At 34.8% G+C, this 14,992-nt stretch overlaps 1 protein-coding gene and 1 long non-coding RNA gene across 2 annotated transcripts in view; both read left to right on the forward strand.

Annotated features, from left to right (window-relative positions):
• The window catches only part of LOC107556541 (dedicator of cytokinesis protein 7-like), a 54,833-nt gene that overhangs the window by 31,256 nt on the left and 8,585 nt on the right, over nucleotides 1–14,992 (forward strand). Inside the window, exons 30-38 of the mRNA XM_016239683.1 lie at nucleotides 9,526–9,650; nucleotides 9,742–9,876; nucleotides 10,040–10,192; nucleotides 11,012–11,170; nucleotides 11,248–11,348; nucleotides 11,565–11,574; nucleotides 11,711–11,749; nucleotides 11,836–11,979; nucleotides 13,514–13,645. Coding sequence (XP_016095169.1) covers nucleotides 9,526–9,650; nucleotides 9,742–9,876; nucleotides 10,040–10,192; nucleotides 11,012–11,170; nucleotides 11,248–11,348; nucleotides 11,565–11,574; nucleotides 11,711–11,749; nucleotides 11,836–11,979; nucleotides 13,514–13,645 — 998 coding nt within the window. The remainder of the gene's footprint in view (nucleotides 1–9,525; nucleotides 9,651–9,741; nucleotides 9,877–10,039; nucleotides 10,193–11,011; nucleotides 11,171–11,247; nucleotides 11,349–11,564; nucleotides 11,575–11,710; nucleotides 11,750–11,835; nucleotides 11,980–13,513; nucleotides 13,646–14,992) is intronic.
• On the forward strand, nucleotides 2,276–8,642 carry LOC107556556 (uncharacterized). The gene is made up of 3 exons (XR_001605291.1): nucleotides 2,276–2,367; nucleotides 8,392–8,488; nucleotides 8,580–8,642. It is a non-coding gene; the product is annotated as an uncharacterized lncRNA (long non-coding RNA).

The following is a 14,992-nucleotide window of genomic DNA, read 5'->3' on the forward strand; positions in this document are numbered from 1 at the left end:
TCGACAGGTATGTTGTCCTGACTGATTGGTGGCTGTGTTTGTGTGTGTGTGTGTGTGTGTGTGTGTGTGTGTGTGTGTGTGTGTGAATTAGAGGTCTGCAAGCTCGACGGGGCCCGACATGCTGAGTTCATTCGGGCCAGGTTCGGGCCATTATTATTTATTTTTTTTTACAGATCGGGCTCGGGTCGGAATCGGGCTCATTTAGCTTCTCTCCTTTTATTGTGCCCATATACGCGCCGAGCACACATAAGCTATGTTTCCATCACCCTATTTTAATGTGCATTTTGAAGTATCGCATGAGAAACGAGGGATGGAAACACCAAATTTCGAATAAAAATCCCTTAATTCGCAAAAAAGTTTTTACGCTCGCTTGAGGTGGTTTTTGACTTGTGCGAAAAAGGGTTGATGCGAATTATGGGAGATGGAAATGCATTTTGCGAATAAATTCCTCCAAGTGCATCAAAAAAGTCATGTGGCTGCGATATGAGACGGCAAAACCTGACTAACCAGTGGACCGATCTCATTCCACAGCATCTGAAATGTTGTTATGGTCATTCGGAAATGCACGAGCAAAGTCTGTCATCAAAATATTTCTGTATAATTGCCTCCCAGAAATGTCTTACACGACTGTGTTCCCAAACAGCAGTATCCACCTCCGAAAGCAATGACCGCATTCATTGTGTTTCGTCTGCTCGCTCTGAGGCGCAAGTAATTTATTATATATGAAAATTATTATATTCTCCTACTTTTCTTAGAGATTTATAGTGCCAGTTTATCAGGAAGTGACAATTTAGTTCTCTTTGACTTGTTGGATGGAAGCGATGCTTGTTAAATTTGCAACTTTGGATGGAAACCCGGCTGTAGGCTACTGTATGAAATATTGTTATAATGATTATATTATAAATATTATACATCGCAGAAATGCGCAATGCATATACGCATGCATTAGCATACAGGTGACAGTTGACCATGCAGAGCATCAGGGAGAAGTAAGTTGGACCGTGGGGAGTTACTAAAAGTTCCCAATGCTTCGGGAAAAGGGGGGTGGGGTGAATAGTAAGGAGATATTTTAATTATTTATTAATAAATTAGTGTTTTCTGAGTCCGTGTCGCAAAGATGAAGATGGCGATCCTGACTCGCCATCTCCTCATTAGACGTGCCTTTGAGTAGTGCATCTTTACGGATTTTATAATGAAAGAGTTTTTGTTTTCGATTTGTTTTATTTAGTTTTAAAGTAGTAATTTAAAGCTTTCTATAGATATATTTAGCAAGTCTTTGAGGCAAGTATTCGCTGAGTTTCGGTTCATCATTGTGAAGCACTCCTGGCCTAAATTGCAGAAATCGCATCCTGTATGTATCCTTTATTTTATAAAAGCACAACATTTTGTTGATATTGTGAGTGCACACAAATAAAAGTAGACCCTTTACAGTTCCGAATGATGTATTACTCTTACCTTTATGAGCAAAAATGACAGCATATTTTTAAGTTGTTTCCAATGCAAGTTATCGCGCCGGTGGCTCAATGTCCTGTAAAGCGTGCTTTAGCTCTCTGCACAAACGATTAGATATGCGTCTAATAGCGCACATTTATATAGGTTAAACATTTAAACTAACATTGTGGTATGCTTGAACTGTTTTATATATTTTTTTATTTTATTTTAGGCATGTCGTGATGATTTGAGAAGGCTAAATTGATCAAACATAGGCTATCAGCTCAATGTCTGCCGCTGGCCGATTAGTCGTTACTTTAAAAAACAAAAACTTACATTTAATGAACGAAAAAAATGCTCCAAACGTTTTTCTAAATTAACTTAATAAAAAAACGAAATGAACTATAATCACTTTGACATTACATACAAAACTGAACTAATAGCTGAAACAGTAGTATAAGCTGTTTTGGGAGAAGGGGGAAAAAAAGACTGGGTCGGACTCGGGCCAAGAATTCTGATGAGCTGTTGGACACGGGCCGGGCTAGGGCCTAAATTTGAGACCCGTGCAGGGCTCTAGGACAGAGAGATGTCGCTGCGTGTTATAGCTATTAATATTAACATTCCTGTTGTGGTCGGCCATCGGGGGCCCCCTTAAAATGCGGGGCCCCAGGCATTTGCCTGCCCCATTTCCATGCCTCAAAAAAATATATATATATATATATATATATATATATACACATACATACATAAATTATATTTATATGAACAATATTCTGTTGGACATAACTTGGTTGACATAACTTGATGTGTGTTGCCCTTTCTCTTCTTTTGTCCTCCAGAGAGAAGTCCATCAGGCAGTGCTTTTGGCAGCCAAGAAAACCTGCGCTGGAGAAAAGACATGACCCATTGGCGTCAGACCAGCGAAAAGATGGACAAGTATGATTTTATTTAATTAATTAATTAATTTTATTATTTTTATTTCTTTTTGTTTAGCGTGTTCCTGAGCCAAATTGAAAGTAGGTGAACTTTGACTTCCATTTCAATTATGTAACTTGCCTGATACAAGTACAAAGTTTGTAATGTGGTCATCAGTAGTTAGTCCAGTGGGAAAAAAAGAAAAGGAAAAAAGTAATAATAATTATTTATTAATTTTAAATAATAAAATGCAAAACTGGTATTAATTTAAATAAATGTTTTATTCTTCTTCTTATTTTTTTTTGTTTTAATTGTTTTCTTTTAATTTAGTAATTATTCTGCCTTAAAGATTTTTTATTTTTTGTATTATCTGTGTGCTCTGAATGGTTAAATTAACCCTAAAAATGGCAACGTATCCTGTGGGATACAAACATTTGAGAGCCTGTGGGGAGAGGCAGGGAAAGTGTAGGTCTCATTTATTGGTTTCATGTTGAAAGGGTGTTTGTTGTGAATAATTAGATATATTGACTTTGTTCATACATTCTTTGTTTAGCTCACGGGCATCATTTAAACCTGCATGGCCGCCTGTAGTGGGAAATCTACTCACCCTCCTATAAAAGTTGATCTAGTTCACACATTTACACATGTTGGAGGGGACTTACCTGTTTAGAAAGCTGTTGTTCAGCATTAGCTTATTAGGTTTACATTGAAATTTTATGAATTAAATGCTTACATTTTTTGTAATCTGTCTCTAAATGTTTGTATCTCAGGGTATACGGCTTGTGTTTTAGAAAATCAAATCTTTTTGTAATCTTGACAAAATGCATATCGTTGGAAAGGTCTGACAGTCAAGGTTCCATATTTGGTGACTGTTTTGTAATAGAAGTGATATTGTGACAGAAAATTATTGATTTGTGACAGAAAACTGCATCAAAAGAATTCAATAGGGTTTGGGTGTCATCTCACAGGAACCACAATTTTGGTGATATCAACTTCAAATTTGGAACATGACTTGGTTAGACATATGGCTTAAATTTTATAGCAATTATTAGCTTATTTGAAGAGCAACATTTTTTATAAAGTATTTATTTTATATACAATTAAAAAAAATGAGTATACTGCATTATCTTTACTGCAAACTTAAACTTCTATATATCTTTTTTTTATACTTTCGTTTTTTGAAATGCTTTCACTTCAGCATTAATCTGCTATGTGTCTTCTTTGAAAAGACAACCATTAACCATTTGACCTCAAATAACCCCTTTATTTGACCTTGTTCTTTCATGTACTGTGTGTTTAGGGGCCAGAGATCAGTCAGGTATTGTACATCTGAAGTGTGTTTTGCTTTCAATGACCCCTGCTTTGCTTCAGACCTGAATTTAAAGCCCCTCTCCCTCGTGCTTTGGTTCTGCTCTCCTCTACTGGTGCTTGGATTGGTCTGGATGCAGTTATACTGACCACTGACCAGAATCTGATTCAGACCAATGTGTGTGTTTATTTGGGGAGATGGAGTAGGATGCAGCTTGGATGATGTGATTCTGTTATAACCAGTTTGTTTATAACAAGAGTGCAACATGGCTCTTTAACCAGCCTCTCAGGTCCAAGATTTAGCAGTGAATGATTTCAAAATTTAATGTAGTTACCCTAATATTCACTGTCAAGTTAATGAGCTACGATAAGTATATTGTATAGTTGTCATATTGCTCTCTTTAACTTCTTTTCCAAGAACATTCTGTATCTAATAATGATTTAATTTGGTGGCAGTTGTCCTTCATGAGTTCAGTGGTTCTCACCTTTATTCCTCCATGATCCTAATCCTAATACAACAAAAATAATCTAATAAAAATATAAAATCATCTAATAAATAAATGTTTTAAACAATTACTTACTAACAGAACATTTTTGTTGCTTGTGTTTTAATTAGCTTGTATGAAAAACAAATGCCTGTATGAAACCATTTAGTTTAAACACAAACATTTTGCAGTTTTGTTAGAAGTGTGTAACACAACACAGTGAACATGCTTATGGGTATTTTGTTTTGATGAGATTTATTTCTGGTGTCATTTTTTTTGTTGTTGCAAAGAATTTCCTAAGTTATGTGCTATAGTGAAAGCTTTTGTTTGTCATTTTGAATGTAGTATTCGTATTTATTATTGGAGTAAAAATCTCATCCTTTAGTTAATCCAACTTAATATGTAGTGATTAAAGCATTTGCTGCTGTTTTTCTGTAGCCCCTTTGCTGCTGTTTAGTTGTGGCCCCTCAGTTGAGAATCACTGGTCTTAATTCATTCAGTTATATTGAAACATTTTGCCAGTGTTTATTGTTTAATGCCATTGAATAACCTTCTGTAATCACTTGACTCCCTTTTTCAAAAGGACAAGTGTCTGGCTGTGTGGGTGCTTCCGTACATTCAACTCTTTTTCGAGCAAATCCTATTCAGTGGCCCACCCATAGGGAATTCATATTAACATGGGCCCTTTTAAAATGCTACTTTAGCTCCCGGAGCCCCTGTGTGCTAAATTATTTTCAGTATTAAATTGCATTTAAAGTAAATACTAAATGCGTAAGTTAAAAAATATAGCATCTTGATGAGTAAAGCCTAATCACGGATTGCACAATGTACACAGTGAACCTCCAGGTGCAGAGTTGCAGTTTAACAATACAGTATTATGCTACATTTTCAAAAAACCTTTTAACAACAGACCACCCTCTCTGCTCCTAACAATGATCAGCCAAGTCTGTGACAGGGCCATGGCTCTTTCCTTCCGTATAAAGGGTTATGATACAGTTGTTTGTGTGTGGCCTTTTTTGAATGAATCATGTACCATACAGGTTTAAGGGAATTCCACTGCACAATGAAAGAAGCCAGGAGCCCTTCTTAGTTAGGTTTGTAAGCTCAATAGGATATGCTTGCACGTCATCTACAGTTCATGTGAATTGTTAAACCTCTTTAAACTTATTAAGCCTAACTCAAACCTATCACGATTAGGTTATAGAACTGAATTTTTAAAAAATGTTTAGATATTCAGTTCAACATTCAACTCTTTTTCGAGCAAATCCTATTCAGTGGCCCACCCATAGGGAATTCAAATTAACATGGGCCCTTTTAAAATGCTACTTTAGCTCCCGGAGCCCCTGTGTGCTAAATTATTTTCAGTATTAAATTGCATTTAAAGTAAATACTAAATGCGTAAGTTTAAAAATATAGCATCTTGATGAGTAAAGCCTAATCACGGATTGCACAATGTACACAGTGAACCTCCAGGTGCAGAGTTGCAGTTTAACAATACAGTATTATGCTACATTTTCAAAAAACCTTTTAACAACAGACCACCCTCTCTGCTCCTAACAATGATCAGCCAAGTCTGTGACAGGGCCATGGCTCTTTCCTTCCGTATAAAGGGTTATGATACAGTTGTTTGTGTGTGGCCTTTTTTGAATGAATCATGTACCATACAGGTTTAAGGGAATTCCACTGCACAATGAAAGAAGCCAGGAGCCCTTCTTAGTTAGGTTTGTAAGCTCAATAGGATATGCTTGCACGTCATCTACAGTTCATGTGAATTGTTAAACCTCTTTAAACTTATTAAGCCTAACTCAAACCTATCACGATTAGGTTATAGAACTGAATTTTTAAAAAATGTTTAGATATTCAGTGCATTAAACATTTAATTATTATTCATGTAAGTGAAAGTTCAAGTATTTATTTTACAGATTAAAACTAAAATGTATTTAGATAAAAAAAAAACATGTTTTTATAATATTTATTTATATTTTTTTAATTAAATATTTGGTTTTAATATTTAAATATTTATTATTATTATTATTATTATTATTACAATAAAATATAAAGTTTAAGTCCATAGGTAAAAAAAAAATCTGGTCTGTAGGGATGCACCGGATGTTCGGCAACCGAAATTATTCAGCCGAAAATGGCAAAAAAAGCTCTTTTGGTGTTTGGCCGAATAAGCGAAAAGACCGAATAAATTGTACCGAACAATGATATGACGCAAATCAAATAGCAACCAGCGCAGAGTGAGAGGCACGCACTCTTTATTATGCAGCACACACATCAACAGTGTGGAAGCATTTAAACTGTCGGAGAAAGACGCAAAAATCATTACAAGCACCGACAGCAAGAGACTGTTTAGTACTGCATCGCATGTCTTCAATGAGAAGAGGAAGGGGTGGCTGTTGCTGGTTACTGTATGATGATTGAAATCGCGAAATGGCCTTAAACAAATAGTAAATAAACTGCAGAACGTTATGTTTTCTAATACACGCACGAATTACATGTATTCTGACAGCGCTGCACGAACTCGCAGCAGATCCAGTGTTGCCAACTGCTTTCAATTGAAAGTAGCTAAAACTGGTAGCTAAATGTCACTAGATGACATCACAATGGCAAATTCACTGATCTATATAAAGATGAACGTAGATCAGTGGGCAAGATGAGAACTTAGATAAGGTTTGTCCAAGAAGTTGCTATATTTGTCCCTAAACTTTTGAAAAAAGTCTCAAAAGGGACGGGGACGTCGCTAAATCTAGCTACAAAGTAGCTAAATTGGCAACACTGAGCAGATCTGCTTGTTAACCAGGGTTCAAAGTCCAAAGCAAGAGGAAAATCTGCACTGATACAGTCGTCAGTTGCTCAGTCACATTTTTATGAATTTTTACAAGGCATGTGACAATGCGATACGTACGACGTATTCGTAATGAGACTCATTTATAAATCTGTTGTCAACAAAAAGAAGCATTCATACATGTTAGTATTGTAATTTTACTGTTGTTCTGTAAAATAAAATGGAAAGTAAAGGCCCGTTCACACCAAGCACGATAACTAGAAAGATAACGATAACGATATAGTTCTAAAAATCTTTCTCAATATTAAAGAATAGCATAGTTCACACCACAACGATAATGATACAGAGGAACGATATCGTTGTGATCACTTTCAAAACGATTTTTGAATGATAAAACACTGACAGCCAATCAGAATCCATCCTGCTGTAACGCGCGTGCGCTTAGAATAAACAGACAATATCGTTCGCTGGTGTGGACGCTAATATCGTTATCTTTATAGTTATCGTTCTTGGTGTGAATGGGGCTTAAGACAATAATAATGATAATAAATCATTACAACAGCTCTGTTTTAATACATTTATTATAACATTCACACACAGTGTTCAAATTAGGATCTGTAATATTTTCTAATGTTTTAAAATAATTCTCTTCTCTCTAATTGTACAGTAAAAAAAATAAAAATACATGCCTGATTCAAGAAGGGGATCTGATGGCCAAAAATTATTATTTTACTTATTAATTTTAAGTTAAATTGTGCTTTTTTGGTATAGTGTCTGCTAGAATGTTAAAAATGTTCAGTGTTAAATATTTTTAAATTGTAGTTTTGTAATTTATTTTTTTTCTTTGAAAAGCAAGACAAAACAGTCAAAAGCACATTTTGGCTTTTTAATTTATGCAATGGTGAAAAAAACATTGGCAAAATACATGGGGGGAAAAAACTCGAAAAACCGTGTTCGGTATTCGGCCTTTTGCCCAGTGTTTAATTTTGTTCGGTTTCGGCTTCGACCAAGAATTTTCATTTCGGTGCATCCCTGCTTTACAGATTAGTACTTGTTTGTTTATTTGTAAATGTTTAGTGCATTTATTATTATTAACAATAATAATAATAGTAATAATAACAGTGTAAACATTAAGTCCATATAAGTAAAATCAAAGTCTGTAATTATATAGATTAGAGCTTATTTATTGTTTATTTATTTTCAAAGCATAAAGATTAGGTCTATGTAAGTCAAAGTTTAGGTTAACATTATACAGATTTTACAACAAAGGCTAGGACAACAACTTACTAAACTGTGCAAAAATGGATCAAAATATTTGGTCTGTATGCAGAGGACACCCTTCTTCTGTATTCACTCACTTGAATGCTTGTGTGGAGATTGCTGTGGCATTCAAGGATCCGCTTGCTGTTGTACCTGCCATATTGCACCACTCTAAACATTCATTACCTCATTGTTTGTCAGGACCAGGGCTGAGCTGGAGCATGAAGCAATTATTGATGGCAACCTGGCAACTGAAGCTAATCTCATCATATTGGATACACTAGAAATAATAGTTCAGGTAATGATAGCAACCGCTATCAATAACTCTCAATATTTTAACACAGAAGACATTTATTATAACTATGATGGTTCCTCTATGTGCCATGTAGACCGTGTCAGTGACTGAGTCCAAAGAAAGCATTCTGGGAGGGGTTCTGAAAGTCCTGCTACACTCATTACAACAGCTCTGTTTTAATACATTTATTATAACATTCACACACAGTGTTCAAATTAGGATCTGTAATATTTTCTAATGTTTTAAAATAATTCTCTTCTCTCTAATTGTACAGTAAAAAAAATAAAAATACATGCCTGATTCAAGAAGGGGATCTGATGGCCAAAAATTATTATTTTACTTATTAATTTTAAGTTAAATTGTGCTTTTTTGGTATAGTGTCTGCTAGAATGTTAAAAATGTTCAGTGTTAAATATTTTTAAATTGTTGTTTTGTAATTAATTTTTTTTCTTTGAAAAGCAAGACAAAACAGTCAAAAGCACATTTTGGCTTTTTAATTTATGCAATGGTGAAAAAAACATTGGCAAAATACATGGGGGGAAAAAACTCGAAAAACCGTGTTCGGTATTCGGCCTTTTGCCCAGTGTTTAATTTTGTTCGGTTTCGGCTTCGACCAAGAATTTTCATTTCGGTGCATCCCTGCTTTACAGATTAGTACTTGTTTGTTTATTTGTAAATGTTTAGTGCATTTATTATTATTAACAATAATAATAATAGTAATAATAACAGTGTAAACATTAAGTCCATATAAGTAAAATCAAAGTCTGTAATTATATAGATTAGAGCTTATTTATTGTTTATTTATTTTCAAAGCATAAAGATTAGGTCTATGTAAGTCAAAGTTTAGGTTAACATTATACAGATTTTACAACAAAGGCTAGGACAACAACTTACTAAACTGTGCAAAAATGGATCAAAATATTTGGTCTGTATGCAGAGGACACCCTTCTTCTGTATTCACTCACTTGAATGCTTGTGTGGAGATTGCTGTGGCATTCAAGGATCCGCTTGCTGTTGTACCTGCCATATTGCACCACTCTAAACATTCATTACCTCATTGTTTGTCAGGACCAGGGCTGAGCTGGAGCATGAAGCAATTATTGATGGCAACCTGGCAACTGAAGCTAATCTCATCATATTGGATACACTAGAAATAATAGTTCAGGTAATGATAGCAACCGCTATCAATAACTCTCAATATTTTAACACAGAAGACATTTATTATAACTATGATGGTTCCTCTATGTGCCATGTAGACCGTGTCAGTGACTGAGTCCAAAGAAAGCATTCTGGGAGGGGTTCTGAAAGTCCTGCTACACAGCATGGCATGTAATCAAAGTGCCCTGTATTTGCAACACTGCTTCGCTACACAGAGAGCTCTCGTGTCAAAGGTGAGTGAACGCTGATCAGGTCAAAGAGCAGAATTTGCTGTTGAGTTTGTATTGACCAATTTAGCTCCAGCAGATCAATGCAATTTTGCTTGGTGATTGCTCTCTTTACATGAAATGGTGTATGATCTCTTGTGACGGTGTCTAAGTCTGAATGTGCATTTAGTTTCCAGAGCTGCTGTTTGAGGAGGAGACAGAGCAGTGTGCTGACCTGTGCCTGCGGCTCCTGAGGAATTGTAGCAGTAGCATCGGCACCATCAGAGCCCATGCCAGCGCCTCCCTCTACCTCCTCATGAGACAGAACTTTGAGATCGGAAATGTGAGAAACATTTAAACACACTCTGTCATAATCAGCATAAATAACAGTAGATTGTTTGTGCCCCTCAGTTCTGTACCACATGTACGTATAAGCAAATATGGCATTTTTCATTTCATTTTGTATTATTATATTACTTAATACAACACCATTCAAAGGTGTACACTAAAAACATGCAATGCATGTTGTGATATTAATAGAATGAATAGAATTTAACTGATTTGTATTATAATATATTTTAAAATATAATTTATTCTTGTGATGGGAAAGCAGAATTTCAGCAGCCATTACTCCAGTCTTTAGTGTCCTAAAGACATGATCCTTCAGATGATCAAGAATGGCGATCAGTTTCATTAATAATTAATCAATTTAATTAATGAATCATTTACAGCGTGTTGCTTGATATTTTTTGAAAACCATTTATGCAAGATTCTTTCATAAAAAAAAAAGAAGCAATAACAAAGTTCAAAAGAGCAGTAGTATTACTATTTTGTAGTATTATAAATGTTTATACTGTCACTTTTAATAGATTTAATGCATCCCTGCTGGGAAAAAGTAATAATTCTCTTCCAGACACAAACTTCTGAACCCACATTTTTGAACAGTAGTGTATATTTATTAAATATTATGTATGAGTACATATACATTTATTATTTATAAATAGATTATATGTAGTTATGTATATTAAATTAATTATTAGATATGTATAAACTATATTGTATTGATACCATATGTTTATTACTTGAATTTTTTAAACGGTATTTAGTCTCTGTTTATATGTGAAGAGCTTTATTAAAGGTTTGTTTGTTTTCTTTCCTGCAGAACTTTGCACGAGTGAAAATGCAGGTGACCATGTCTCTTTCGTCTCTGGTGGGTACGTCCCAGAACTTCAATGAGGAGTTTCTGCGGCGTTCACTCAAGACCATCCTCACATATGCAGAAGAGGACCTAGAGCTCAGAGAAACCACCTTTCCTGACCAGGTGATGTTCATAAATCTGTTTCCACCATCTATTTTCTAATTCCTGACACAAAACACTGATTTTGTCTCTGGTTTCAGGTTCAAGATCTGGTGTTTAACCTGCACATGATTCTTTCGGACACAGTAAAAATGAAGGAACATCAAGAAGATCCAGAGATGCTAATTGATCTGATGTACAGGTACTGTTTTTACATTGCAGAATGGATCACATCACATTGTTATATTATTCAATACACTATTAACTCACATGAAATTAACCTAGCATGTAAAATTAATGACCATTATAAATGTCATAAATTTGACATATACTCTATTTATGCTAAAATATATTATTTATTAATAACTACCAACTGTTTTTGTAGTGACAGTTTTTTTTATACACTACAATTCCAAAGTTTAGCATCAGTATTTTTTTTTTTTTTAAGAAATTAATACTTTATTGAAGGACACAACATTTTTTTTATTGTTCACAACAAGTAACATTAAAGATATTTATAATGTTACAAAATATTTCTATTTCAAATAAATGCTTTTCTTCGAGGACCGCAAGTACCTGCCTGTGGGCTGTGTCACCTTTCAGGTTCCTGCCGCACCCTGTGACACAGATCATGTGTCGGTCATTTACTTTTTAATTATAATATATTCATGAGATCTTTCTTACTACAGAACATTTCCTCTAATGTGCTGGAAGAATCTGCTGTGTCAGATGACGTGGTGTCACCAGACGAGGAGGGCATCTGCTCTGGGAAGTACTTCACTGAGGCAGGCTTAGTTGGGTTGCTGGAACAGGCTGCAGCCTCCTTTTCTATGGTGCGTTATTTACTATGTGGTTTAAAAGATCTCTACTTTATTACTATGACTTGGCTGCATTCTGTTTGTTTTAAAGCATAGTTCGCCCAAAAATACTCAACTTCAGGCTGTCTAAGATGTGGATGAGTTTGTTTCTTCGTCACAACAGATTTGAAGAAATTTAGCATCACTTCCTCACCAATAGATCCTCGACAGTGAATGGGTGCCGTCAGAATGAGAGTTCAAACAGCTGATAAAAAAGTCACAATAATCCATGAGTAATTGACACGACTAATCGTCAGTCCATCAATTCATCTTGTGAAGTTAAAATCAGTTTGTATTAAACAAATTCGTTGTTAAGACCTTTTACACTTTAAACAGTTGCTTCAAAAATACAAGTCCTCTATCCATAATATTGCTTTCTCCACTGAAAAAAAAGTTGTCGCGAGAAATGTGCACAGATCAAACTGCATTTACAAGTAAAAATAGTCCAGAACAGTTCTAAACAAACAAATATGTTGGTGGATTTTGATGTGAGAGGACCACGGAGGATAGACTTTTTCACTGGAGGAAGCGTTATTATGGATTGTGGACTCATATTTTGGCCAGAAGCAACAGTTTAGACATTAATTGCTGGACTGGAGTCGCGTCGATCACTTGGGAATTATTGTGATGTTTTTAGCAGCTGTTTGGATTCTCATTCTGATGGCACCCATCCACTCTAGAGGATCCATTGGTTAGCAAGTGATTCTAAATTTCTCCAAATTTGCTCCAATTAAAAAACAAACTCCTCTACATCTTGGAGGGTGAGTACATTTTTAGCAAATTTTCATTTTTGGGTGAACTATTCATTCAATTTATTTGATTGCTATGTATAATAATATTTAGCTTGTTATAGCAGCGTTTAGTAGCTTATTTGCCTTTTGGTAGTATATAATATAATATAATATATATATATATATATATATATATATATATATATACAGTGGGTACAGCAAGTATAGCTGTAAGGTCTTATATAGATAGGTGTGTGGCTTTCCTAATCAAGTCCAGTCAGTATAATCAAACACAGCTGGACTCAAATGAGGGTGTAGAACCATCTCAAGGATGATCGGAAGAAATGGACAGCACCTGAGTTAAATATTTGAGTGTCACAGCAAAGGGTCTGAATACTTAGGACCATGTGATATTTCAGTTTTTCTTTTTTAATAAATCTGCAAAAATGTCAACAATTCTGTGTTTTTCTGTCAATATGGGGTGCTGTGTGTACATTAATGAGGAAAAAAACTTAACTTGAATGATTTTAGCAAATGGCTGCAATATTGTTAAGAGTGAAAATTTTAAGGGGGTCTGAATACTTTCCGTACCCACTGTATATATATTTTTTTTTTTTGATTTTCATTCTTTATTCATTTAAATACTCCTTGAGTATATACAGTATTGTGCAAAATAAAAATATTACATTTCAGTAAACTCACATGCAGTCATTTAACTGTATTACATCATATTGTTTTATACCGCCTCATGAGCCATTCTTATCGTTATTTGTCTCCAGGCTGGTATGTACGAAGCAGTGAACGAAGTCTACAAGGTGCTCATCCCTATTCACGAGGCCAACAGGGATGCCAAGAAATTAGCCACTATTCATGGTAAACTTCAGGAAGCCTTTGGGAAAATTGTACACCAGGTAAATGCTTATATTAAAGGTGTAGTTATTAATCTTTTGGATCCTAAAATAAATGCTCTGTGCTTAGCCTTTTCGTGCTGTATAAGACACCAGGACTTTGTATTATTGCCCTAGTAGGACAAAGCAACAACCTGCCAGAAGTCTAACTTGGCAACATTTTGCTTGTGTATACACATCAACGTGATTTATGTGTGACACGTGAAAGAGTCTTTGCATTATCAAGACTGCATGACTATGTCTATCTCTCTTATATCAGAGTGAGGTGCTGTGGATGTGAGCTTTATTTAGTGAGATTTCCTGGGCATTATGAATAGTATTCACACTGAGAATTATAACTATAACGATAACTATATTAGCGTCTGCACCAACACACAGTCTGTTTATAATAATTGTGTGCTTAAATGCTCAAGTTGTTTTTTTAGTATAGAAATGCAAGTATCGTTTTATTTACATTTTATCAATGTTTTATCATTCATCAGCTAGAAAACCAGCCAAAAATTGTTATGAAAGTGATTCCAACAATGTTGATCCTCGGTCACGTTATCATTTTGGTTGTGGTGTGGACTCCACTATTCTCTTTGGATTAGACTGATTATTAAAAATGTATACTTATAGTCCTTGGTGTGAACGGGCCTTATATCTTGCTCATGCATAGCATTGAGCAACTAGTTTTGCAGCATTAACGTTATTGATATTATTGATTCCTGAAATTGAGTGACTGGTTGAGGAGAAGCGTGTTATAACTTTTGAGAGCAGCCAGAGTTGACATTTACATACGCTGAAAGAGGTGACCAGAATAGGATGACCCTTTTGACCTGGGCTAGAAGCAACCACAACCACAATGCAACAAACACCTTAGCAACTGTATAGAAACTTCCTGGCAACAACCCAGATCACCTTAGCATCATGCAACAAGCAAACGCGTGTAATTTTTTTTTTTTTTTCAAAATTGTCATGTGTAGATATATTATTGCATGCAGTATATACAGGGATGAGGAGTCTTGCATGGAGAGTACAGTGACAGTCTAACAAATACACTAGAGTTCATAAGTTTGGAGTCAGTAAGATTTTTAAATTTAAAAAAAAAATGTTTTTGAAAGTGTCTTTTATTTGATCAAAAATACTGTAAAAAAAAAAATAAGAAAAGTTGTGAAATATTATTACAATTGAAAGGAACATTCTATTTTAATACATTTTAAAAAGTAATTTTATTCCCATGATGGCATTACTCCAGTCTTAAATGTGACATTGATTCTTCAGAAATCATTACACTATGCTGATTTGGTGCTCAAATCAAAAACAAATTAAATTAAATAAATTTAAAGATGTGTATACACACACACATAT

This window comes from Sinocyclocheilus grahami, unplaced genomic scaffold, assembly GCF_001515645.1.
Source record: "Sinocyclocheilus grahami isolate Dianchi unplaced genomic scaffold, SAMN03320097.WGS_v1.1 scaffold572.1, whole genome shotgun sequence".
NCBI lineage: Eukaryota > Metazoa > Chordata > Actinopteri > Cypriniformes > Cyprinidae > Sinocyclocheilus > Sinocyclocheilus grahami.